At 33.1% G+C, this 26,895-nt stretch overlaps 2 protein-coding genes across 3 annotated transcripts; both read right to left on the bottom strand.

Moving 5' to 3' along the window:
• Positions 1-470: 470 nt before the first annotated feature.
• LOC122280796 lies at positions 471-25,527 on the bottom strand. 2 transcript variants are annotated; one of them, XM_043091833.1, is made up of 7 exons: positions 25,187-25,527; positions 24,654-24,852; positions 24,133-24,500; positions 3,657-3,809; positions 3,120-3,318; positions 2,592-2,963; positions 471-800 (listed from the first exon to the last, which is right to left on the bottom strand). In XM_043091833.1, the coding sequence occupies exons 1-7, from the start codon at positions 25,359-25,361 to the stop codon at positions 635-637; spliced, it is 1,632 nt and encodes a 543-aa protein (XP_042947767.1). In that variant the 5' UTR covers positions 25,362-25,527; the 3' UTR covers positions 471-634. The 2 variants fall into 2 exon arrangements, with proteins under 2 accessions (XP_042947767.1, XP_042947766.1); XM_043091832.1 differs by lacking the exon at positions 471-800 and adding an exon at positions 902-1,608.
• On the bottom strand, positions 21,867-23,626 carry LOC122280797 (uncharacterized protein At4g26485-like). The gene is made up of 3 exons (XM_043091834.1): positions 23,474-23,626; positions 22,554-22,752; positions 21,867-22,354 (listed from the first exon to the last, which is right to left on the bottom strand). Exons 1-3 carry the CDS (start codon positions 23,499-23,501, stop codon positions 22,069-22,071), a joined length of 513 nt encoding a protein of 170 aa, XP_042947768.1. The 5' UTR covers positions 23,502-23,626; the 3' UTR covers positions 21,867-22,068.
• Positions 25,528-26,895: the final 1,368 nt, after the last annotated feature.

Genomic DNA, 26,895 nt, shown 5'->3' with positions numbered 1-26,895 from the left:
ATTTTTTTTCATGTAAGTCCTATATTTTATTTACTTTTTTCTAAGCGATTATATAACGGTTGCACAATTCACAATTATAAATATATTTTCTCATATATATATTGTGCTAAATCAACGACTTAATTTGGTTTTTTTTTTGGTTTTGGAGAAAGGTGTTTGATCAGTAGGATTTGGCTGATTTGCATGGTGGGGTTATGTTGGGAACGATAATGTGAGAATAATAAAGAAAAATAGAGAAAAACAATCTTACAATGAAATTTAGGTGGTTTAATAATTTGCTCGTCTATAGAATTGTAGAGAATTTTATTCAAAATAATGTAGAGGTACAATGTGACTATTGCAAGATTTTCACTCAACTCAAGTTCTCACGCTCTCTCTATCATCTCACTCTCATTGCTCAAGTTCTCCAACTATTTGACAATGATCCCAACAAAATTAATGCTCTAATCTCATCATCACCAAACTCATTTTCAACAGATAATAATTTATTTGTGATAGTATTAAATTCATTCAAATGTTGGGTAACAAACATACTTTCAAGCATTTTCATATTATATAATTTATTCATTAGGTGCACTTTATTAAAAAATACTTCTTTAATAGTTAAATAAAAAATAAAAAAATAAAAAAAATTCTACCACGAGACACTATCGGATTCTTTATCGGGAGCTAAAGCATTTTCCTTTGTCCAATCCCTGCTACGTTTGAAACAGTGACGTCGAGCCTTCATTTCCACGGGAGCATTAATATTGTTACGTCCCTTCATTACACGTACACGCCGGCCACCACCACGAATATTCCTGGGTTTTAGACCATATATAAAATTAGTTGGTTAATTGACAATAAACTCAAACTATATATATATATATGAGACATCGAACTTTTGTGTTGATGAATATCATGATCATAAGCTCTCTCTCTCTCTCTTTTTCCTAAGCAAGCGAGTAGATTTTATTAAAAAAGTAGAAAAGATGATACATGAGGAGGAGGTGAGGTTCTACAACAAATGTCCCAGAACAATAACAACAGTGCAAAGAGGTGGATAAAAAAAAATACAGGTTTTAGTGACCAATTTCTTGGTCTTCACCTATGTCCTATCAAGAGGATGCTGTCTTAAAAGATGGTAATAAGACGTTAGTAATAAATTGCGAACAGCTCCACTAGAAGCGGTGTGTGGTGGGTGCACTGTTGTTTGTTGTCTTGAGGTGATTTTTGGAGAGATCTGCAATCATTTATTTCTAGATCACCGGTTAAGAAAAATGAAAATATAGTAGAAAACACAGCATCGGGTGGACTGATTTGTGGCCAGTGATCATCTGCAATCCCGCATACTTGTAATGGTGTGAAACAGTTACGTGCTAATGGGAAGAGGATGGGGTGGCCCAGATCTAAAAGATCTCGGCGAATTGAAGCGGCTGGAACGGCTCGTGTAGCCGTCCGATGGGTAGGAGTGCGGCGGCTTGTGAAGAGCACGCGCGGCAACAAGTCGTGCATGAGAACAACGCGCCGAGCATTTTGGCACAGCTCCGTGTCATCCCAGTAGATCGGCGGTTGTAGGAAACAGTGTTATGGCGCGTGTAGGCTGAAGGTGGCCGAATATGAGCAAATCTGACCAAAACTGAATCATTGGAGAGAGGAGGAAAAAAACACTACTTTGAAAGTGTATACACAGCTCCACCCTCCTCTCCAGCAACAACTATCACAAGAATAGAGTTTTCTAGAGAGAAGTGTGAGTTTCTCTCTCTAAAAACCAAACAACACTCACTTTATGATCATAAGCTGATCTTAAAGATTTATGGGATTTTTTTTATCTGTTTTAACAAGCTGGATCTTCGAGCAATTTTAAACAGAGTGAGATAATTGTGGAATGTGTGAAATTCCACTTGTCCTAAAAGTTTAAGTTAATAATGGAAGAGTTATATTTTATTATTTATTTTTTATTTTAACACTCTACTTAAGTGTGGGTCAAACTTCTCAATGGGTAGCTCAACATGTGAAATATTTAATTAAATGAAATAGAGTGTAAAATCAGGTTTGAACTCTGTACCTCTGCTCTGATATAATGTGAAATCATCACTTGTTTTAAAAGTTAAGCTAATAAGAAGACTAAGTAGATTTAGTTATTTGTATTATATTCTTAGTATTCTCATTCACATGGGGTCAAACTCTCCCTCAATAAGTAGGTCCAACACATGAAATATTTAATTAAATAAGGTATAGTGTAAAGTCAGGGTTCGAACTCAGGATCTCTACTTTAATACCATGTAAAATCACCATTTGTTCCAAAAGTTTAAGATGATGGAAGATGTAGAATTTATTATTTATTTTATATCTTAACACTTCCTTTCAATCAGTGACCCAACATGTGAAATATTTAATTAAATGAGATAAAATGTAAAGTTAAGGTTCAAAATTAGGACCTCTGTTCTGATATCATATATAATCACCACTTGTCTAAAAAATTTAACCTAATAGAAAATTATATTCCGAAGTAAGGTCATATGTGTGGTTCTGATACCAGCAGCCAAAGTTATGATTAAAATATCGAAACGCACTCAAAACTATCTCAATTAAGAAAAGATCACGATTACCTGCAATTTTTGCGTTGATCTGCCACCTCAATATATCTAAGCGCCATCAATGTACTATCTGACAACTCAGCATCATCTGACTCAGATCCTTCAGCAAAATATGGTTTCACGAATTTGAAAGTACTGCATTCTCCTACAGTGAAGGTGTTGTCGATTCTACTCCCCGATCCCCTCTTATTAACGTAACTTGGATAATCCCACTTACTAAATTCCACTTCCTCAAGTAAACGCAGACCAATCTCATTTGCTAACTTCTCTATCTTCCAGTTGCTATAAGGATGAGTCGTCTTGTGGGTAATATGAATTTCTCCATCCTCTGTCAGCATGTCAAATGCATTCCTCAAGAATCCCCTGACCAACTCTTGGTGAAGCCTGAAACAAATTACACGATTATCATTGTTGATCAAGGCCAAGCATGATATATATAATATATATATCGATATACCTTTTAATGTAGTGCATGCTCAAAACCGTCATCTTTTCCATAATAGAAAAGGAAAAGAAAAAAACAATAAACAGAAAACTTACTTAATTTGGCGATCATCATCTTCAGAAAACATGAAACCAGCATGAGGAAAATTGTAGATTATCCTGTCGAACACTTTCAAATTAAGGAGAGGGTGTAGGATCATAGTATGTGCATTCACATTGTGCAAAGTAGTGCATCTCCTTTCTTTCAGTTCTTCCAAATTGGTTCTGGCATTCGAATAGTTTTGCATCAAAAACTCTTTGCATGGCATGCCCACACATGTCAAATATATAGCTCCCAGTTAGAAAGAGTCCAAAATTATATATGTAAACTTACTGTACATGTATTGTGTAGTGAGGCTAAAAACATTGTGTATTAGGATCAGTAAAATAAATTAATTAGAGATAAGTTACATAACATGATTTTTGTAGTACTAGAGGTCTGGATAGTGAAATAAGACGAGATGGTTTTAGATCATGAAAGTTAAAAATTGATCATGCATGACAGGCATGGATCAATACGCGCTGTGAATTACTTTACTGCGACTACAGGCGAGATGCAACGTGTACTCCTCCTCCCAAATAATACGTACGTACCTTCGGAATCAAATGAGGTAGCAATCATGTTCGCAGCAGTATCGAATCGTTTGGCTAAGCATGCAGCAAACGAGAAATCTCCCTCACCCACCAGCAGTATTTTATGAGAGCTGCAATAATGCCGTATCCATTTCTGATCTCCTTCATTGTTATCTACACTAATTAGCTCATCCATTCGTTTATGATGGATATATATCTAAACATAATGTACGTGTGCCAATTGCTATATATATTTGCAACTGAGACGAGCCCGTACGTGCAAGCTTCCCGTTGGAATGAGTGAGGATTGGAATCGGCAAGAAATAATGTTATATGCTTCTATCATTAAAGTCACCCACTAATTTCTGAGAAAATCAATAAATCTCGAAGACTTGCGTGCATTAATGAGAGAGGTTATTGCTTTGAAATGGAATAAAATTTCCTTCTTTCTATTCTTCGGTGCTTCGAAGCAAAGCATCTATTTTCAGGTATTTAATTCCTTGGCTAAGAAACCAACGACCATAAACCCAAAAGAGAAAAACAGATCGATCTAGAGAAAGGAGCAAAGAATCCATATATATACGTTGCTTTAATTAACAAATTCGTCTTGAGACGTCATATTAATTTTAGATAGGAATTAGATTATACATAAGCTCTCGAGGGGACACTTCATTTTTATAGGTATGTGCCAGGGAACATGTGATGTAAACAAGATATATATATAGTTTCAAGGAACATGAATGTTATTATATCTGCAGGCACTGAAGTTAATGATGTCATACATCATTCATCAAATTTAGTGTCTACATATATAAATAATGTTTTTATATCATGTTGTGATCAGGATTGAGTACTTAAATTACGTTCATCCATGCACTTTCCTCTAATCTATATGGTTGGCGGCCATGTAATTAATATGACATATACATGACCTGATCATCATGGGATATTTGCTTTAATTATTAGGATTGCCCTCTGAAATTAAGGCTTTAAAAAAAAAATTATAAACAAGGGAAAAGAAAATCTTGACGAATCTAAGAGTAGGGGAGAAAGTAGTAGTCTAAGCTAAGTAATGATCTTGGGGAGTAGTACTACGTATTTGTAATTATATTAATATATAATTAAGAAGGATTGGAATCTATTGGGTTTCGTTGGTTAATTTCTTATATAATATATATTCACAATTTTATAAAACTAATATTATATATAATTGATTGGTGGATATATATGAACAGACAAGAAAGGTATCACTATATATGTGGGGAGATAGAGAATACTTCTATAGATTTAAGAAGTTTTGCAAGTAAGCTGCATGCCCTCCTTCCTCTTTTCAATACAGCGACATCCTATCTTAGAGATGGCGTGACTAAATGAACATCAAAGCTACCCATACGCACAAGCAGCTTGTCCAACGTCTAATTAAGGCGATTTGTTTTCCTTATATTCGTAATTAACTAATAAATGCATGTATTTCTCTTTCTTATAAGAAATGACTAGAGATACAAATGGTTAAGAGACCGAAGTATGACCCTTAATTATTTTGGAGAGATATATAATTGTCATATATATCATATGTAACCGTTGCTTTGTAGAATGTTATAAAATATAGATAAGGGTGGCCGGTGGTGGAGTTATAACTTACTGAAAGACTGACTCATGTTAGTGTACAGCACTGGACTCTGTGCAGACCATGCATTTATTCATCCCATATTGAACAATTTGCATGGGTAAAATTCAATGCGAGTTGCAGTGATTCGGTGGCCCAATCTAATTCCTCTCTTGGGAAACCCGAATTCAACTCTACTCGTATCAGAGAGAATAAAATAGACAAAACAGAAAAGATAAGGGAAAGAATGTTTGTGTGTGTTAATTTCTTCTGCTTTACAATGCAGCAACTTGTTTCCATTTATAGTAGGCTATATGTACGCATGAATAAAAGAATCATTCCTACAACTTTATACAAATATCCCAGCAGAATTACAGCTCATTGATTCTAGAAGATTGCTTTGTTTTGGTATTGTGCTGAGATGATGTTGCTGAGCTGTGGTGATTCATGGCCTTGCCATCTGACTTGTATTGATTTGGTGGCAAGTGTTGTTCATATTTTGCTGAGATGTGTATTTATCGTTAAACTATACTGTGCCATGATGAGTGACCTCGGCTTGGTGACTATTTGGTAACTTAACATGAAAAGAAACTTTTGTTGGAGTAGAAACATAAAGGGAGGTGCAGCGAATCATATGATATGTTGCACCTGACATTACAGAGGGATTGAGAAAACTACATTAATGCCGTTCTCTAATTTTTGTTGGCGATAACTCTCCATTTCACTCAATGGCTCTCCACATGACTTCTAATCTAGATAAGCGATACAGTGCATTAGTTGAGGTATGCAACAGTTCTATTCCATCCTGTTTTATGTTCATATATGGCTAGCATGTGAATGAGCTTTATTTACTGTGGGGGTGTTGGGAACATGTACTCTAAAGAATTTTAAGGATTATAATTTCTAACTATTCTGGTTTTAATCTGTAGTAAATAAATGGTATGGAGAAACCAAGAAAAAAATAACTATTTATCTTGTGATTCTCATCTACTTAATTATCATCTACTTAAGAAAAAAAAATGAAAGCGTGTAATTATTTATCATCTACTTAATAATGATTAATTGTCAAACTTTTTATGTTAGAAATTATATTTTTTTTATTTTCTAAAAGCATTACATTATTAATCAAAAAATTTTTCTTAATAAAAAAAATATTAATTTTTAAAAATAATCATATAATTCAATTAGGCAAATGTGTTTTATACGTTACTTTCACCTATACATATATATATATATATATATATAGTGCCAAAGGCCTATGACTTGATTGGCATTATCTCCACGTTCAAAATAGAGGTTTGGAATTCAAAACTCTCTTAATTAGATCCCCAAATCTAACAAAAAAAAAAAAAAGTTGCATATATGGTAGCCAGTTAATTAATTTATAACTATCTAGTTAATTAATTAAGCTAGAAGAAAATAAATTCTTAATGCAGCCATGGGCTAGCTAGCTTTCGTATCAAGTCCTAGCTTGGAAGTTTTCAAAGAGCCCCTCGATCCCCTACTCATCATCTCTCAGCTATATATATAAATATATATATATATTTATATATGCCCTAATTGGCTCTATTAGTTGGCTCCCATTTTATTTTAAGCTAGCTGCTGCCTTATTTGACCTATTTTCTTAATCGGAAAAGACACTAGCATGCATGCAGATCATATATCATGTGCCCAAAAACCTAGCTAGCTAAGAATCAAGTAAAAGAAAAAAGACTCAAGCTGCTGCATGCTCTCAAGTAGTACCACTTGATGATCAGACTTGAGAAATAATATATGATCATCATGTAGTACGTGCCAGTATTGAATTACTGATCCAAAAGTACTACTGAAAAATCGAATTGAAGCTGTAGATCGATCAATTACTAGTACTTGCGCTTATATAAATACAACTGCAATTATATATAAGCTGCTAAGGCTAGAGGTGATGATCTTGAAGTCTACCAGATAAGAAGATCAACTCCCAGCTTTATGAATCTCTAATGTAAGGAAAAAATAAAACGAAACGTCGAAGAAAAAGACCCCGGCACTTTCATAAATCAGCTTGGGCCGATCTGGTTTTTTAGTTTATTTCTTCGTTCATGATTCGCCACAGTTTTCGAATACTACATTATGTTTTCATTTTTTCTAACTAAGGATCGGGATGTGATAATTTATTCTACCCAATCCAAACCAACACATTATACAATAACTTTTTGTACTACAGCTTTTAGATGCAGTTTAATAGTTTATTCATCAGAATTTTTAAAAATCGTTATCGAGCAATCTTTTCTTGTGAGAATTCGGTGGAGTCAATTTTTTAACTTCGATCATTCTCTTTATTTTGTTTGTTTTGTAGTGTAATGTAGGTTGACTTTGAGGGGAAAAAAAAAAAAAATCAGCTTGGGCTGATCCAATGTATCACGACAACTGGCTTGGTTTGGTAGTATCTATATATAAAAGTCCACCATTCTTGTCCGGTACTGAACCTTGCTAGGTAGCTTGTTCCAGAAACTTGGACCATGCGCATGCGCTTCTATCATTGCATGCCTCTCCAAATTCATCACATGCATGCATGCATGGCTATCCTTAATCCTTACTTGTATATATATGTTTATATTAATACACCTCAAGTGGACGTCAAGTTTTTCTTCAATTAATTGACTGGAAGCTTAATTAAATATTATATATATATATATACAGACACATATAGATCAGGATGCTCAGGGATATATCTCTTGAAAGTACTTGAAACGCCGGGTGAAATCTGCTCCACTTTATTCAATTATACATTGCTAGTATTCTTCGATTTGCATAGTTTGTTTTAAAACTCATATCAATTTATCTTATTTCATTTAATTATTATAATTTTTTAAAATTTTTATATAAAATAAAATAAATAATTTAATTTTTATAAATCTCAAAATAAAAATATTATTAAAAAGTATATTTTAATAATATTCTATTCAATTTTTAAATTTAAACTTAATTAAAAAACAAACGAGACCAAGGTTGTTGACTACTTTTACACAATCAAGCCATCCAATTATTTTGTCCACAAAATCATACGATCTGTGAAATTCATTTTTTATTTTATTTTTTTATTTTTGGGATTCAAAACAAGTTGTCTTCTTTCTTAGTTTGTTTTCCCCTTTTGTATCTTTGTATTATTTATTTTGATTGGGACATTAATATTGTCTTTTTTTAATTGAGGTTTGGTGATGTCAACATGGCCTACTAGACTTGGCCACTGTTTGTTACTACTTGCACACTTAGCAACGTTAATTAGTAGTTTAGAGTTGAAAATCTATCCAAAATAAAATAAATCATAACAGGTGTGAAACCAATATATTAATATTAAAAAATTATAAATTCATTAAAATTGAGGGATAGTAGCCTTCCTCGACTAGTGCACCCTGGCCAGGAAGGTCATCAATTTCTATGATAATGAAGTTTCCTCAATGACGAATTCAAAGTCATGTCATGCTTAATGTATTAATTAGCCTTGCATAATTGTGTTGAATCCATGATTCTGAATGGAAGAGATCCCAAGTAATCCATCAGAACGAACGCGGTTCCCAAAAAATATTAATCAATCATGATTTAAATTAAACTAAATGAAAAAATATATATACAATAATCAATCATGATATAAATTAAACTAAATGAAATATATATTATATATATAAGCATATAATTGCAACTAAATTTGTTTTTTCTTATTATCTCTTAGATATTTCGTTTGATTCCGTTATCTGCCGTTTGATCATTAAGGTGAGATTTGGATAGGTAATTGAGATGAAGGTTAAAAATTAAATAAAATTTTATTTTTTTAAATATTATTATTATTTTAAAATTTTAAAAAAATAAATTATTTATTATATAATTTTATATAAAAATTTCACTACAAGAAAACAAAGCTATTGCAGCAAATTTAATTTCGTTGTAATAGAAATCGCTGCAATTTGCGGATGATAGTCTTATTTTTTGTCAAGCTGATGTCGCCACTAATGAGAAGATTCAGATCTTATTAAACAAATATGAGAGAGCTTCGGGGTAGTGTATTAACAAAGAAAAGACCTCTATGGTTTTTAGTAAGAATGTTAGTGATGTATTAAAGGCTGATATTATGCAACTTTGGGGAGGGAGTCATACACAGCAATATGAAAAATATTTGGGACTACCACCTTTAGTTGGGAGATCAAAAAAACAAGCTTTCTCTAGTCTCAAAAGTAGAGTTTGGCAGAAATTACAGTTGTGGAAAAGTAAATTGTTATCACAAGGGGGTAGGGAAGTACTCATTAAGGCAGTAGCAATGTCTATCCCTACGTATGCTATGAGTTGTTTTTTGCTCCCAAAGTCTCTTTGTAATGAATTAGAGATGATAATAGCAAAGTTTTGGTGGGGTAATCAGGGGTAAGGGAATAAAATTCACTGGGTAAGTTGGGAGAAGCTAAGTAATTCTAAATTTAGAGGAGGGATGAGTTTTGAAGATCTACATCTTTTTAATCTAGCTCTTTTAGCTAAGCAAAGTTGGCGGCTTCTAAGGAATGAGGGCTCCCTCATGCATCGTGTTTTTAAAGCCAAATACTTCCCCAATACAAGTTTATTTGAAGCTAAACTCAGAAATAATTCATCATATGTGTGGAAGGGTATTTTGGTAGCTATAAAAGATTTGAAGAAATGATGTAGGTGGAGAGTGGGAAATGGTAAATCTGTCAATGTTTTTAAAGACCCATGGATTCCAGATTTTTCTTTACCCCCCAATAATTCTGAGGTTGATGAAGATTTAAAAGTTCATTCTTTGATTGATATCGATACGGGATGGTGGAATATACAAGCTTTAAGAATTCTATTCAATCCAAATGTGGTTCATAAAATTCTGCAGCTTAATATTTCTGTTCATGCTGAAAATTCTTTGTTTTGGGTGCATGAGAAAAATGGAATTTATTCAGTTAGAAGTGCTTACCGAATGTTACAGCAGGATATCTCCAATGATATGGGGCAGCACTAAAGGGAAAGCTTGGCTTCAGTTTTTTGGAAATGTTTGTGGCATCTGAAACTCCCTAAAAAAATTAAGATCTTTGCATGGAGGGCGTGCCATGAAAAACTACCAACTTTCCAGAATTTAAAACTTAAACATGTGCTTGAGGATGATATTTGTGCTATCTGTTCTAGTCGTGTTGAAGATGCTGCTCATGCCTTATTTTATTGCAATGATGTGAGACAAGTGTGGATGGATTATTGTCCTGAATTGGGTGGGATTGTTTCTGATCTCTCTTTTTGGGATTTGGCAAATTTGGCTCGTGATAGAGGTTCTCATGATGTGTTAACTACTTTTTTGGTAATTGCTTGGGGACTATGGAATAGGAGAAACAAGTTTATTTATGAGGATGTATCCCTGAATATTAATATTGCTGTTAATAATGCTTTGTCATTAAAACAAGAGTATACTAAGGTGCAGGTTTTTCATGGGTTTGATAAAAGGATCAATCATGTTGTGTATTGGCATCCCCCTCCCATAGGTTGTCTGAAATTAAATGTTGATGGTGCTACATTTAGTGACTCTTTTTCTGCTGGGGTTGGGGTTATTTTGAGAGATCATAATGGGGATGTTGTGGTAGCTGCAAGGAAGGTGGAAATGGAGGTTTCTTCAGCTGTATTTATTGAAGCCATTGCTTTGTTGAGAGGCCTACAACTGTGTGTTCAGTGGGGGGTTCCTAAAATCATATTAGAATCTGATTCTTTGATTCTTGTCAACTGTTTGAATGAAAATTCTGAGTGTCTAACGGAATTTGATTTCATTTTACAAGATATTCGAAGGCTTATGCATGAGTTTGAAGAAACAAGACTTGAGCATGTCCATCGATTGGGTAATGGTGCTGCCCATCAATTGGCAAGATATGCAAGGGAAGTTGAAGACATTGTTATGTGGTGGGATTCATGTCCTTCTATTGTAAGTCAAGCTATTTGGCTTGATAAAAACTCTATTTGTAAGGACTCTTTGATATGAATGAATGTTTTGACTTGTTATCAAAAAAAAAAAAAAAGTAGCGATTTTTGGTTCACTGGTCGCTTTTTACAACAACTTCCAACAGTTCTGTTTTTATAAGTTATTTGCAGCAATATATTACTCTACTACGTCGAAATTGTTCATCACAATAAAAAATAGGTCATTTGCATCGACTTTTAACTGTTGCAGCGTAATTAAAGCACTGTGTGCATGTTTTTAATATTCATCAACGAAATGAAACTCGTTGCAATAGGTTCAAAATTGCCCTCATATTTCTTCTCCCCCCATTCTGATACTGTGTTTTGTATCCGTGCGTTCACATCTCTCTCTCTCTCTCTCTCTCTCTCTCTCTCTCTCTCTCTCTCTCTCTCTCTCTCTCTCTCCATTCATCTCTCTATCTCTCTCTGTTCAATTTGACTTAAACCCTCTTGTTTCGTCACATGGAAAAGCCTTCCTCCTCAATTCCTTCCAAAGAATCCCTCTTCTACTCCTGCTAGAGCCTTCACGCTGTCTATCCAAAAATGGTGAGCCAAAGACATATGCTAGCTCGCAAGAAGTAGAAAGAAGCTCCCCCGAATTTGTTCCCTAAGCCGAAGCCAACGACACCCAAAGACCCAGACAAGAATAGGAAGAAAAAGAATAGCCTGTTCAAGGATTCCTGATTTTTATTGGGTTTTCCGTAAGTGACTTGCCACAAAAAATATTCTTTTACCATCAAGATCAGTCTTTTGGTTCATTTTTCAGATTAACTTGGTAGTCTTATTCACAGCTTGAATATTTGGTTCGTTTCTTTCACCTTCAGTTTGGTGTCAGTTTCCATCGATCAATCTGGGTAGTTAGAAATGATTTTAATTCCTAATAATTGAATTTGAATTCCCTTTTGTTGGTTTAGAATGACACAGTTTTAGATTGGGTTATTAGTCTAATTTCAATTTTGGTTCTCTTTTAGATTTTTATTGGTGGGAAAAGTTATATTTGGATTGTACTAGACTTCAAGTGAAGATCAAAGTTGAGATTTTGGGTTTCGTTCACTTTGTGTTATTTCATATTGGTTTAGTTTGCAGGTTCTGAGTCTGTTTTCTTGTTTTGGAGTTAAGAGACAGAGAAAAGAGGTCTCAGAGAGGGTAGGTGCTGAGAGTTGCAGAATTGTTTGAATTGAGTTTCAAATGGCTTCAAGGGTGGAGGTTGATGAAGACAGTGATAACACCAAAGGCAGTATGTGGGTGTTGGATCAGAAGCTTGATCAGCCTATGGATGAGGAGGCTGGAAGGCTTAGAAATATGATCTTTTCAAGATTCTCTCTTGCATATTAGCATGCTATATTAATTTTATAGGACAGCAATCACTACTTGGTAATGCTCACAGGAAAATCACTACTTGTTAATGGCATTATACCTCTCTGAGTTGAGCTGCTTTAAAAGCCAAGTTATAGAGGTGTGTAGATGATGTTGTTGCTTCTGATATGCTCACACCATTATTGACTATTTTTGTGCTAAGCTCATTAATTACTGTAATTGTACGGGATGTGTACATGCTAGCCTATACCAAGTGTATGCATGCTATTGAATTTAGGCTATCATTAGTAGTAGCTCTCATTGTTTTATGCCATATGATTGAAGTAGTTGGATCATATGAAATATGTGCATGCCAAACCCATACTAGGTATTATCTAGAGTAAATTGATGGATACAGAGAATATTTTAGTTGTTGTTATTCCATATTTTTTTTATAAATTGCCTATACATGTGTTTGTGTATGTATAATGTAACCATAGCCATATAATGTAAATTAAAAAATTGATGGTGGTTTACTGATTTGTTAAATTTAGGTTGGAAATAGAAAATATGATTTTAACTCCGGTCCCACTAAGCTGAATCTGTGTATCACATTCGGGATTTTGTCTTTTGTAAACCAAATCTTGTGGACAGATATGTTACATTCACGCTTGAATCAAAGAAATGGATTTTACCTTAATCCAACTTTAGTTATCATTTCAGTTTTGCGCGAGGACTATAGGCCCATTCATTTGAATGCTACTTGTTTGTTTAGGCTTTATCTACTTCATAAAGTGCCATTATGATTGAGAGTTTTGTGGAGAGATCACAAACCTGATCTTGGGGTTGAGAAGGAAAGGATTTTAAAGGCTGGTGGTTTTATACATGTAGGACCAGTCAATGGCAGTTTAAATCTTGCTCGAGCTAGAGGTGTCATGGCTACATGCCTGGGTATCCAGGAAGACATTCTTTTTAGTTCTTAGGTTGCTCTGATTCAAATGGTCTCTTAGGCTTGTCTTTTGTGTTTTAAGAGTTTCTTTGAATTTGGAATAACTAGGATTGACTTGAAGTTGATTCATCTTTCTTTCTACCACCCTAAATATGTTCAACAAAGCTTAACCAAATTAAAACATCATTTTAATTTTTACCCTTTTCTATTCACTTTTGATATTTATTCTGGATTATCCTTCCACTAAGTCTTATGTATAACTTTTTTTTCCCATTGATTTCAGAAACTTTCACACGCTTGCCCAAGTCCATTTTGTGACTTCTGGATAGAGCTATTCTGGTACTAAGAAGAAAACTTTCTACTATTTTGAAAATTAACATTTTAGTCTAAGAGTTTGTATTCATTTACTTATTTACATATGTTTCAGGGAATAACTGAACCTATGCTTTATATTGGAATGCTTTTCAGTATGTTTGCTTGGCATGTGGAAGATCACTATTTGTACAGGTGCCTTCGCCATGGTACGCTTTGCTTGATATGCTGTTTCATATTTATTAAGTGTAAATAATTTGGACTATAGACTGTTCGGTTGTTATGGAATTTAAATGGTCCATTCATTGTGTTTGTGGTGTTTACCGCACAAATCCATCATAGCTGAATGGAGTTGACATTGGGGTTTCATTTCAGTTATGTAGCTTTGAAATAAAAATTTCTATTATATCTATTCATTGCCTTATCTTGGGAAAATAATAATGTTTTGACCATGTTCAACCCTTTATATTTATATGTGTTAAACTAGTGGAGATGATAATGTATTTTTTAACACTTTTCTTCAAGATTAATAGCCTAAGTAAGCAACCAAGGATTTTATTCAAACTAGTAGGTTCGATTAGAAAACTCTGGTTTGCTAAGAGCCACTCTTGCTATTTATGCTATGCTTTCACAAAAAAATGATGTTTCTTCTCAAGTTTTCTTCAACTCTAGTATGCTTGGTTTATGTAGTTGAGATTCCAAGCAATATCATTAGCTGCATATGTTGAGTTTGGGCATGTGTTTTTGGTTTGTATTTGATTTGGGTTACGTACTTAAATCTATTACTCTATTTTGACGGTATCCATGTGCACCAGTACGCCCTTCCATACCCACAAAGCTCAACATTTTTTGTGGTGGGTTACTCTAAATTTAATTACTTCACTTCTTGTCTCTAAATTTAATCTTTTGAGTCCTGTTGTTCACACTCAAATATTCCATCCTCTTTCCCTAGACTACTTTTGTTTTTTGTTATTTCTATCCCTAGGAATTGAATACAATTCTTAATTGAAATGAAAGAGAATAGTAGTTCATGGAAGGTGGTTTTTCTTATCAGCATGCTTGATGATTTTTAATATGGTTGAAGATGTAAGATTCCATTTTCTATATATGAGCGTCATTCTGTTTCTCTCTTTTTCATATAAAATGCAAGTACGAATTCGCACCAGATTTCATGCATTGAGATAATACATGACTGAATCTATATCTAACAATATATTATTAGCAAACACAAAGTATGGTTTACTTAGACACTATTACCATCTAGGCATGCATTAGGATCATGCACATACCATAGATATTAATCTATCAAATAATGTCTAACACCTATTGAAGATAGTCATGACTGGAAAAAGTTTTGTTAACTCGACGGTTTTGTTCTTTTGTATTTGTAAGCAAGAAATTATGGTAAGGGGTTGTTATTTGAATTTTTTTTGGTTGGTCTTAAAGGATATGCTACTGTATTCAGATTTTCATGTAAAGAGCTCGCAATAACGAAAAGGAAAAGTGACATAGACTAATGTAAAAGGCCAACTTAACTAGCAACAAGTGATATTACCAGGTTTGAGAGTTATAACTTTTCCAAGTTGATGCATATTGATGATACTGGCAACAACGACATTCAGAATGTCAAAAAACAGTTTTACATCTTATATTCGCATATTTTTCGATGTTAACACCCTTTAATCAAGTGAATTATTTTATTCCCTTGTTATTAACGCAGTACCTTAGGTTCAATTACCTTGACTTTGATCATCAACCTGTCTGGCTAAGCTTCAGATCCTAATGATAAGACCTTTCTCTCCATTTAAGGTTGCCAGATATGACTAACTCTTGCTTTAAAATGCAAAGACAAAATATGTAAAAATGTTGGCAGATTTGCATGTATTTATGTTCAATGCAAAATAATATATTGGGCCTAGAGCATGAGTGTACTAAAGCTCTATTTATGTTGGCAGTTTTCTTCAACTCTAGTATGTTTGGTTTATTTAGTTGAGATTGTGGATAAATGAGAGATGTTTAAGAGCATGAGTGTACTAAAGCTGCTAACTGTCCATGGTAGTGCAAAAAATTCTGCTATGCACTCGATATTGCTAATTCAACCAGTCCTAAGTAAATTCTCATTTTTCATTTGCATCTTTTGCTCAACTAAAGTTATTTGTTCGTATGAAAAACTATTGAAAACAAGGGACAAAAACCAGCCATCTTGTGAGCTTTAGCTCTTCATTTAGTTTGGTCCTAACAATTTACTAAAAAGCTGTCAAATGTCATTTTTTGTGAAAATTCTAGATTTTTTGTGCTTCCTTGTCCTCTTTAATTATTTAATTATTAGTTCAAGATTATATCTAATTATGGATTTATTAAATGTAAACAAATCAAATTCGACAAATACTGAATGGTCAAGTTATGTTAATTTTCAATTTAATTTTAACACCAGTTAAGATATATAACTAATTATCATTGAGATGTATATATTTTTTATATTCACAGATATATACATATTATGTGCACACAACTTGTTCTTTCTGGCTTGGCCGACTAGCTTCAGGAACTAACCAAAGTTTTGCTCTATTTTCTTATGGAGGCTTAGAAGAACTGCTTGTTTCTGCTCATCTTATGTAAATAAGTTAATAAACTCTTAAATTCAAATTTCAGGCATATGAAATTTGCAACATAAGAGATTTTACAAGGGAGCAAGTCTTCGTCCATGGAACAATGGGAAATTCTGAACAAGCAACTAGTCCTTGCTGTCATTATAGGGATATAGAGGAGGTACTTTTCAGACTGTATGGCATTATTAAAGATTTCTTTTACTTTCCAGTTGATATATACTCTTGTTGATCACTTTCTTTCAATGTTTTGGCACTTTCATGTCACTTTGTTTCTCTATGTATATGTCATAACAAACCTTCAATCTTTACTTATCCAGAAATAAGAGTATGACATATACTTCCTGCATTTAGGTAAACTGATGTTCATTTCAACTTCCTCAGTTTCTTAAAATGATTTCTAATCAAGTTTTCAGATCAGGTGTATAGTATTTGAGGCCTTATTAAATCTTTAACTCTTGCTAAGTTGTCCCAACTCAATAACAGGTGACTGCACAATATCAAATATGATGGCTTACGTTAATATGTCTGTCCCCATTTCTTAAGCTTCTTACCATCCCCTCAGAATATAATTATTTTCTTGGCATATATACACATATGCAATACAAGAATCGAAGAAATTAACCAATTTCTGGAAAATTTGTCTATAGATTTATGCCAGATGATTGCTACGTAACACTTAAATAGTCATTTGTTTCGCTACATAACTTATGATTTATTTCTTGCATCAGTAAAGTAATGTATTGAAACTATAAATATCTCACTCAACCCATTAATTCACACCAACATTGACAGCAAAGTCAACATATTAATCTAAAAGTAGCTAAACTAGGAAAATGTTAACATTCAATTAATATTTGATTTAACTAATGCACTATAAACTCAAATGTACTGCAGAATGTTTCAAGAGAAATAGAGGGGAGAGGGAAGAGAAAGTATTCATCACAAGTTTAACACAAATCTGATATGCCCAATCTAAATTTATTGTCTACTTTGAATACAGAGTTACTCAGCTCAATTCCATCCTAAGGACTAGTACCATATTTAATTACAATCTTAGGTGATTATACCATTTTTTGTTGGGCATGCGCTAGTAATTATCAGTTAAGATAATTTGGGTTACAAATTTAAATTTTGTAGTTTTACATGCATATATAGTACTAATTTCTAAAGTCCAAATCTAGACAATGACTTTTGGTCTTTAAATCTGTTTTATGGTTTGCCACGAGTTTGGACTTTGGTGTATCTTCAGGTTTGAAAACAAAGTACTTGATTTCCATTAACTACTCCCCTTCCTTCCTAATTAATTTACTAGGTATAGGTTTTTTTTTTCAACACCCAAGACAAAAAGCTTCATCATTGCTAACTCTTAAAATCACTTTATTGCTCATACAGAACTTAACCCTAGTTGCTTCAGAATTGAGGTGAGTTATAAGGATTGTGCTAGCTAGGATCTTTTTATAATAATAGGGTAAGATCTTCAATAAATAGTAGACAAGAAAATAAAGGGGGCAGCTGGGAGGAATGAGCCATTATAGTATCTTTTTAAAACATAATATTGATGCCTTACAATTTATATATATACAAAATAGCTTTAATAACTTCAGGATCACTGGAAATTTGTTTATTCATGCCCATTGAAATGCTTAACCAGATGATGCAAACATTTCTTTTAGGAGTGTAGTGTTGAAATCTCAAAAATATCCGTTATTAATCCAGGTTTTCCTGTTTCCTCTTAATACATGCCACGTTTTCAAAGATTAAAGTAATTAATTACATCTATTTCAGCTACTGTGTGTGTAAGCGGTGGTGGGTGACTTTATTTTCTGACTTGAGGTAAAATGTGAATGAATTTCAAAAGTTTGAGATGGAGAGCAAGGTATTTTTGAGATGCTTGTATTGGGTTAGCATGTTTAGTTTAAGTGGGGTCATTGTGTGGGCAAGTGGACTATAAATAAGACTAAACCAACTTCTATAATGTATTTGCTCAAATATGCTCTAATCTTATTTAGTTCCTGATGTGTGTTCTAGTTTTATTTTTTATTTTTTTGGGTGTACTTGTAATGCCTAACTAAAGAATATCTTGCCTTTTTTTTTTTTCATATGCAGTGGGTGGTAGACCAACAAACTCTCTTGGTCTATTGTTATGAACTTTCTTGTGGGTGTTTGACCTCAAGGGAATAGTTGTTCTAGTTTCAGTCCTATGAAGAAAAAAATTTATGGTATCAATTCCTTGTTATTTTCGTAATATCATGGGATCGAAGTTGCCCCTTAGATACAAACATTAACTGTTGCTGCCTCCCATTTGCATTTTTTTATTTTATCTATCTACAAAATAAAAGATAGAGGTGTCATTTCTTCATTCTATTTTGATTCATCTTTCTTTCTACCACCCTAAATATGTTCAACAAAGTTTTACATTATTTAAACATCATTTTACCATTTTCTATTTAGTTTTTTGTGTTCTAGATTATCCTTCCACTAAGTCTTGTGTATAACTTTTTTCTTCCCTTCAATTTTAGAAACTTTCAACTCTAGTATGCTTAGTTTATTTAGTTGAGATTGTGGATAAATGAGGGAGGTTTAAGAGAATGAGTATACTAAAGCTGCTAATTGTCCATGGTAGTGCAGAAAATTCTGCTATGCACTCAATATTGCTAATTCAACCAGTCCTAAGTAAATTTCCATTTTTCATTTGCATCTTTTGCTCAACCAAAGTTATTTGTTCGTATGAAAAACTATTGAAAACTAGGGACAAAAACCAGCCATCTTGTGAGCTTTAGCTCTTCATTTAGTTTGGTTCTAACAATTTACTAAAAAGCTGTCAAATGTCATTTTTGGTGAAAATTCCAGATTATTTGTACTTCCTTGTCCTCTTTCATTTCTAAGTAAATTCCTATCATTTGTATATTCTTAATCCATGATTTTCATATATCTTTTATGTAGAAAACTCAATGGCCTTTATTGGACAACAAGCATGCTATAGTTGGAGGTGGCTTTGGCCGGAATATCTTATTCATTTTTGCAAATAATAGGTGCAATAATAGTATGTGTTGGATGATTTGAGAAATTTTAGTAGTACTTTGAAATGTATCAAATTACCCCTCCATCTATATAAATTATAATGTAAATGTCATTATAATTTGACTTGGGTAAGGATCCTTGAGTACTTTGTTGTTATTTTCTATGTACCTTTTGTATTATTAAGTAAAGGGAATTAAATCCTAGCTGATCTACTAACTCTACTTCTAATACAAGTGAAAAAAAATTATAAAAACTGTATGGTTCAGTAGTAATTTTTTTTTTTTTTAATTTTGTAATTGAGTATTTGCAGCAATTAAAATAGGTCAAAATTCATCGCAATTGATCTGTTTTAGCGATTTTAGTCCTTGGAATAAATGTTAAATGTAATAAAGGAAGCAAATGCTACTTATGATATAGGGTATTTGCACGCTTTTAGACATTTTGAAGCGATTTTAATCGTTAGAAAAAATGTTAAATGCAACAAAAGAAATAAGCGATGCTTCTAATATGGGGCATTTGCAGCGTTTTTTGATTTTTTGTAGCAATTATAATCCTTAGAAAAAATTCGATAAATTGAATCAATCCTAAATCCAAAGTTTCGTGTTTTGACTCATTTGTTCAATCCCTGCGACGTTTGAAACACTGACGTTGAGTTGCCTTCATTTCCTTGGAAGCATTAATAATTTAATATTGGTACGTCCCTTCATTACACGTACACGCAGGCCACTACCACTAATATTCCTGACTTTTAGAGCATCCTTATCTAAATATAAAAATAAAGCCTTATTTAATTATTAGAAATGAAAAATTACTTCTAATAGGTTATGCAAACTCAAATTTATTGACTTTGAGTTATAGTATTTATAAAAATCAAATCAAATTTGCTTCTTACCATTTAAGAAGTAAATATTTATTTTATTACTTTATATTATTCATGATTACTAATTTAATTAGAATATGATTACTAATTAATATATAATATATAGAATAGTAAAATATGATAAAATAAAATAAATTAATAATTAAAAAAATAAATTAAATATTTAATTACTCATTACTATATAATGAATAAATGGATAATCCAATATGGAGATTTAATGTGAATAGCCAAAGTCAAATTCATTTTATATTATTTTATTATTCTATAATGAAAAAATAGCTATTCCAATGGGGAAACTTATGTGAATAAAATAGTCAAAAGTTAAATTCATCATACATTCATAAAAAAATGTCCTTTAACTTTGGATAATCTATTGAGGATGCTCTTAGACCATATATAAAATTAGTTGATTAATTGAGAATAAACTCTAACTATATATATATATATATGGAAAATATTGTTGTTGTGCCGCCCCATTTATACCGCTACAGTGTACTGATGGCCTTTTTTTTTTTTTTACGTAGTGATTAAGAAAGTGATTTTAAGTGTATTGATTTTTTTTTTTTACTTAATAGTTAAGAAAGTAATTTAAAAAATGTGAAAAAAAGTTGAAAAAAAAAACTAGGTATACTTTAGGCGGCATAGTAGTCGCTTCCATATAATATATATAGTAGACATCAAAAATATAGATTTTATTATTTATATTATATCTTAATACTCTCTCTCACGTGTGGGCCAGATTCCCCCATAATGGATAGCCCAACATATAAAATATTTAATTAAATAAGATAGTGTAGAGTCAAAGTTCGAATAACCTTTACTTTGATACTATGTGAAATCACTACGTGTCTCAAAAGCTTAAAATAATAGGAAGACTAGGTAGATTAAGTTATTCGTATTATATTCTTAACATTCTTCTTCACGTGTGGGCCAGATTTCCCCTCAATGAGTATGCCCAACTTGTGGAATATTTAATTAAATGAGGTAGAGTATAGAGTCAGGGTTCAAACTTAGAACCTCTGCTTTGATACCATGTGAAATCACTAATACTTGTCCTAAAAGTTTAAACTGATAGAAGATTTAGACTTTATTATTTATTTGATATTTTAACACTCTCTCTCACGTGTAGGTCAGACTCTCCCTAATGAGTAGGCTCAACACGTGAAATATTTAATTAAATGAGGTAGAGTGTAGAGTTAGGGTTCAAACTCAGAATCTCCGCTTTGATACCATTTGAAATCATCAGTACTTGTCCCAAAAGTTTAAGCTAATGGAAGATTTAGATTTTATTATTGATTTTATATTTTAACATTCTCCATCACGTGTACACTAGACTCTCCCTCAATGAGTAGGCCCAACACGTGAAATATTTAATTAAATGAGGTAGAGTGTACAGTCAGAGTTTAAACTCAAAACCTCTACTTTGATATCATGTGAAATCAATAATACTTATCCCAAAAGTTTGAGCTGATAGCATATGTAGATTTTATTATTTATTTTATATCTTAACACTCTTCTTCACGTATAAACTAGACTCCCCCTCAATGAGTAGCTCAACATGTAAAATATTTAATTAAATGAGATAGAGCGTAGAGTCAAGGTTCAAATTCATGACCTCTGCTCTGATATCATGTGTAATCATCACTTGTCTAAAAAATTTAAACTAATAGAAAGATTAGGTAAATTTAATTATTTATATTATATTCTTAACAGAATGGTTATCACATGATTTAAGAAGCCTCGAACCATAGCTAGCCGGTTCCTATGGATTTTAAGCTTTAGTAGATAATTTTCTATGATCTGTGACATGGTTTGACGAATTTGAAAGTACTGCATTCTCCTATAGGGAAAGTGTCGTCGATTCTACTCCCTGATCCCCTCTTATTAACATAACCTGGATAATCCAACTCACAAAATTTCACTTCCTCAAGCAAGCGTAGACCAATCTTCTTTGCTAACTTCTTTATCTTCCAATTGCTAAAAGGATAAGCCGTCTTTTGGGTAATATGAATTTCTCCATCCTCTGTCAGCATGTCAAATGCATTCCTCAAGAATCCCCTGACCAATTCTTGGTGAAGCCTGAAGCAAATTACACAATTATCATTGTTGATCATGGCCAAGCATGACATATATATATATATATATAAATATAAATATATATTTATATATATATATATATATATATATTGATATACCTTTTACTGCAGTGCATGCTCAGAACCGTCATCTTTTCCATAACAGAAAAGGAAAAGAAAAAAACAATAAACGGAAAACTTACTCAATTTGGCGATCATCATGTTCAGAAAACATGAAACCAGCATGAGGAAAATTGAAGATTATCCTGTCGAACACTTTCAAATTAAGCAGAGGGTGTAGGATCATAGTATGTGCATTCACATTGTGCAAAGTAGTGCATCTCCTCTCTTTCAGTTCTTCCAAATTGGTTCTAGCATTCGAGTAGTTTTGCATCAAAAACTCTTTGGATGGCATGCACACACATGTCGAACAACTCCCAGTTAGAAAGAGTCCAAAATTATATATGTAACCTTATTGTACATGATGTATTGTGTAGTGAGGCCAGAAACATTGTGCATCAGAATCAGTAAAATAAATTAATCAAAGATAAGTTAAATAACATGATTTGTGTAGTACTAGATTAAGGTGCGGTCTGGATGGTGAGATTGTTTTGAGATTTTAAAAAAATTAAATTGTTTATTATATTTTGTGTGGAAATTTAAGAAAGTTATAATAATGAGATGAGATGAAATGAAACACTTTCACTATCCAAATGGGGCCTAAATATTATATATATGTGCATGTACTGGATCAACAGTTCAAACAAATTTGTAAAGTGCCACAAAATTCAACTTATTTTCGAAAAAGAAGAAATACAAGGGAAGAATGGATGGCCCAAATTTAATTTGTCACAAAAAATACACTCATGCATGACAGGCATGCATGCCAAGAGCCTGTGGCTTAGATGGCATGAGACCCAGCCTCCATAAGAGTGGTCCTGGTTCGACCCAGCCTCCACAGGCTCTTGGCATGAGACCCAGCCTCCATAAGAGTGGTCCTGGTTCGATCCCCCTCCCCAAATCACCTAATATAAAAAAAAAAAAAATGCGCACTGTGAATTACTCTACTACGACTACAAGCGAGATGCAACATGTACTCGGCCTCCTCCCAAATAATACGTACCTTCGGAATCAAAGGAGGTAGCAATCATGTTCACTGTAGTATCGAATCGTTTGGCTAAGCATGCAGCAAAAGAGAAATCTCCCTCACCCACCAATAGTATTTTATGAGAGCTGCAATAATGTTGTATCCATTTCTAATCTCCTTCATTGTTATCTACACTAATAAGAAGACTAGGTAGATTTAGTTATTTGTATTATATTCTTAGCATTCTCATTCACATGTGGGTCAAACTCTCTCTCAATAAGTAGGCCCAATACATAAAACTTTCAATTAAATGAGGTATAGTGTAGAGTCAGAATTCGAACTCAGGACCTCTGTTCTGATACCATGTGAAATCATCATTTGTCCCAAAAGTTTAAGATGATGGAAGATGTAGAGTTTATTATTTATTTATATCTTAACACTTCCCTTCAATCGGTGGTCCAATATGTAAAATATTTAATTAAATAAGATAAAATGTAGAGTCAAGGTTCAAAGTTAGGACCTCTACTTTGATAGCATATATAATCACCACTTGTCCCAAAACTTTAACCTAATAGAAAATTATATTTCAAAGTAAGGTCATATGTGCGGTTCTGATACCAGCAGCCAAAGTTATGGCTAAAATATGGAAACACACTCAAAACTGTCCCAATTAGAAAATGATCACGATTACCTACCATTTTTGCGTTGATCCGCCAACTCAAGATATCTAATCTCAATCAATGTACTATCTGACAACTCAGCATCATCTGACTCAGATCTTTCAGCAAAATATGGTTTCACGAATTTGAAAGTACTGCATTCTCCTACAGGGAAGGTGTTGTTGATTCTACTCCCTGATCCCCTCTTATTAACGTAACCTGGATAATCCCACTTACTAAATTCCACTTCCTCAAGCAAACATAGACCAATCTCCTTTGCTAACTTCTCTAACTTCCAGTTGCTGAAAGGATGAGTCGTCTTGTGGGTAATATGAATTTCTCCATCCTCTGTCAGCATGTCAAATGCATTCCTCAAGAATCCCTTGACCAACTCTTGGTGAAGCCTAAAATAAATTACACAATTAACATAGTTGATCATGGCCAAGCATGATATATATATATATATCGATATACCTTTTACTGTAGTGCATGCTTAGAACCGTCATCTTTTCCATAACAGAAAAGAAAAAGAAAAAAACAATAAACAGAAAACTTACTCAATTTGGCGATCATCATGTTCAGAAAACATGAAACCAGCATGAGGAAAATTATAGATTATCCTGTCGAACACTTTCAAATTAAGGAGAGGGTGTAGGATCATACTATGTGCATTCACATTGTGCAAAGTAGTGCATCCCCTTTCTTTCAGTTCTTCCAAATTGGTTCTGGCATTCGAATAGTTTTGCATCAAAAACTCTTTGCATGGCATGCACACACATGTCGAACAGCTCCCAGTTAGAAAGAGTCCAAAATTATATATGTAAACTTATTGTACATGTATTGTGTAGTGAGGCTAGAAACATTGTGCATTAGGATCAGTAAAATAAATTAATCAAAGATAAGTTAAATAACGTGATTTGTGTAGTACTAGAGGTATAAATAGTGAGATAAGACGAGATGGTTTTAGATCATGAAAGTTGAAAATTGACCATGCATGACAAGTATGGATCAATACGCATTGTGAATTACTTTACTGCGACTACGGGCGAGATGCAACATGTACTCCTCCTCCCAAATAATAAGTACGTACCTTCGGAATCAAAGGAGGTAGCAATCATGTTTGCAGCAGTATCGAATCGTTTGGCTAAGCATGCAGCAAAAGAGAAATCTCCCTCACCCACCAGCAGTATTTTATGAGAGCTGCAATAATGCCGTATCCATTTCTGATCTCCTTCATTGTTATCTATACTAATTAGCTCACCCATTCGTTTAGGATGGATATATATATATATATATCTAAATATAATGTACGTGTGCCAATTGCCATATATATTAGCAACTGAGACGAGCCCGTGCTAGCTTCCCGTTGGAATGAGTGAGCATTGGAATCGGCAAGAAATAATGTTATGCTTCTATCATTAAAGCCACCCACTAATTTCTGAGAAAATCAATAAACCTCGAAGACTTGCGTGCATTATTAATGAGAGAGATTATTGCTTTGAAATGGAATAAAATTTCCTTGTTTCTATTCTTTGGTGCTTCGAAGCAAAGCATCTATTTTCAGGTATTTAATTCCTTGGCTAAGAAACCAACGACCATAAACCCAAAAGAGAAAAACAGATCGAGCTAGAGAAAGGAGCAAAGAATCTATATATATACGTTGCTTTAATTAACAAATTCGTCTTGAGACTTTATATTAATTTTAGATAGGAATTAGATTATACATAAGCTCTCGAGGAGACACTTAATTTTTATAGGTATGTGCCAGGGGACATGTGATGTAAACAAGATATATATATATATATATATATATATAGTTTCAAGGAACATGAATGTTGTTATATCTGCAGGCACTGAAGTTGATGATGATGTCATACATCATTCATTAAATTTAGTGTCAACATATATAAATAATGTTTTTATATCATGTTGTGATCAGAATTGAGTACTTAAATTAAGTTCATCAATGCACTTTCCTCTAATCTATATGGTTGACGGCCATGGAATATGATATATCCACCTGATCATGGGATATTGGCTTTAATTATTACAATTTGCAAGGGAAAAGAAAATCTTGACCAATCTAAGAGTAGGCGAGAAAGTAGTAGTCTAAGCAAAGTAATGATCTTGGGTAGTACTACTATGTATTTGTAATTTAATTAATATATAATTGAGAATGATTGGAATCTATTGGGTTTCGTTGGTTAATTTCTTATATAATATATATTCACAATTTTATAAAACTAATATTATATATAATTGATTGGTGGATATGAACAGACAAGAAAGGTATCACTATACATGTGGGGAGATAGAGAATACTTCTATAGATTTAAGAAGTTTTGTAAGTAAGCTGCATGCCCTCCTTCGTCTTTCCAATATAGCGACATCCTATCTTAGAGATGACGTGACTAAATGATCAAAGCTACCCATACGCACAAGCAGCTTGTCCAACGTCTAGTTAAGGCGATTTGTTTTCCTTATATTTGTAATTAACTAATAAACGCATGCATTTCTCTTTCTTATAAGAAATGACTAGAGATACAAATGGTTAAGAGACCGGAGTAGGACCCTTAATTATTTTGGAGAGATATATAATTGTCATATATATCATATGTAGCCTTTGCTTTGTAGAATGTTATAAAATATAGATAAGGGTGGCCGGTGGCCGGTGGTGGAGTTATAACTTATTGAAGACTGACTCATGTTAGTGTACAGCACTGGACTCTGTGCAGACCATGCATTTATTCATCCCATATTGAACAACTTGCATGGGTAACTAATTCAATGCGAGTTGCA

The sequence above is a fragment of the Carya illinoinensis genome, chromosome 11 (assembly GCF_018687715.1).
Source record: "Carya illinoinensis cultivar Pawnee chromosome 11, C.illinoinensisPawnee_v1, whole genome shotgun sequence".
Taxonomy (NCBI): Eukaryota; Viridiplantae; Streptophyta; class Magnoliopsida; order Fagales; family Juglandaceae; genus Carya; species Carya illinoinensis.
The sequence above is the reverse complement of the archived record's forward strand: the minus strand, read 5'-3'. Positions and strand labels throughout refer to the sequence as shown.

Excerpts from the sequence above, each read along its gene's own strand:
- LOC122280797 (XM_043091834.1), bottom strand. The coding sequence starts at position 23,501 with ATGATTGCTACCTCCTTTGATTCCGAAG. Across the intron at positions 22,753-23,473 it reads TACCTCCTTTGATTCCGAAG|AGTTTTTGATGCAAAACTAC; the intron begins GTACGTATTATT and ends TGCCATCCAAAG. Across the intron at positions 22,355-22,553 it reads CATGATGATCGCCAAATTGA|GCTTCACCAAGAATTGGTCA; the intron begins GTAAGTTTTCCG and ends AATTTGCTTCAG.
- LOC122280796 (XM_043091832.1), bottom strand. The coding sequence starts at position 25,361 with ATGGGTGAGCTAATTAGTATAGATAACAATGAAGGAGATCAGAAATGG. Across the intron at positions 24,501-24,653 it reads CATGATGATCGCCAAATTGA|GCTTCACCAAGAGTTGGTCA; the intron begins GTAAGTTTTCTG and ends AATTTATTTTAG. Across the intron at positions 1,609-2,591 it reads GATCAACGCAAAAATTGCAG|ATTTGCTCATATTCGGCCAC; the intron begins GTAATCGTGATC and ends AGTTTTGGTCAG.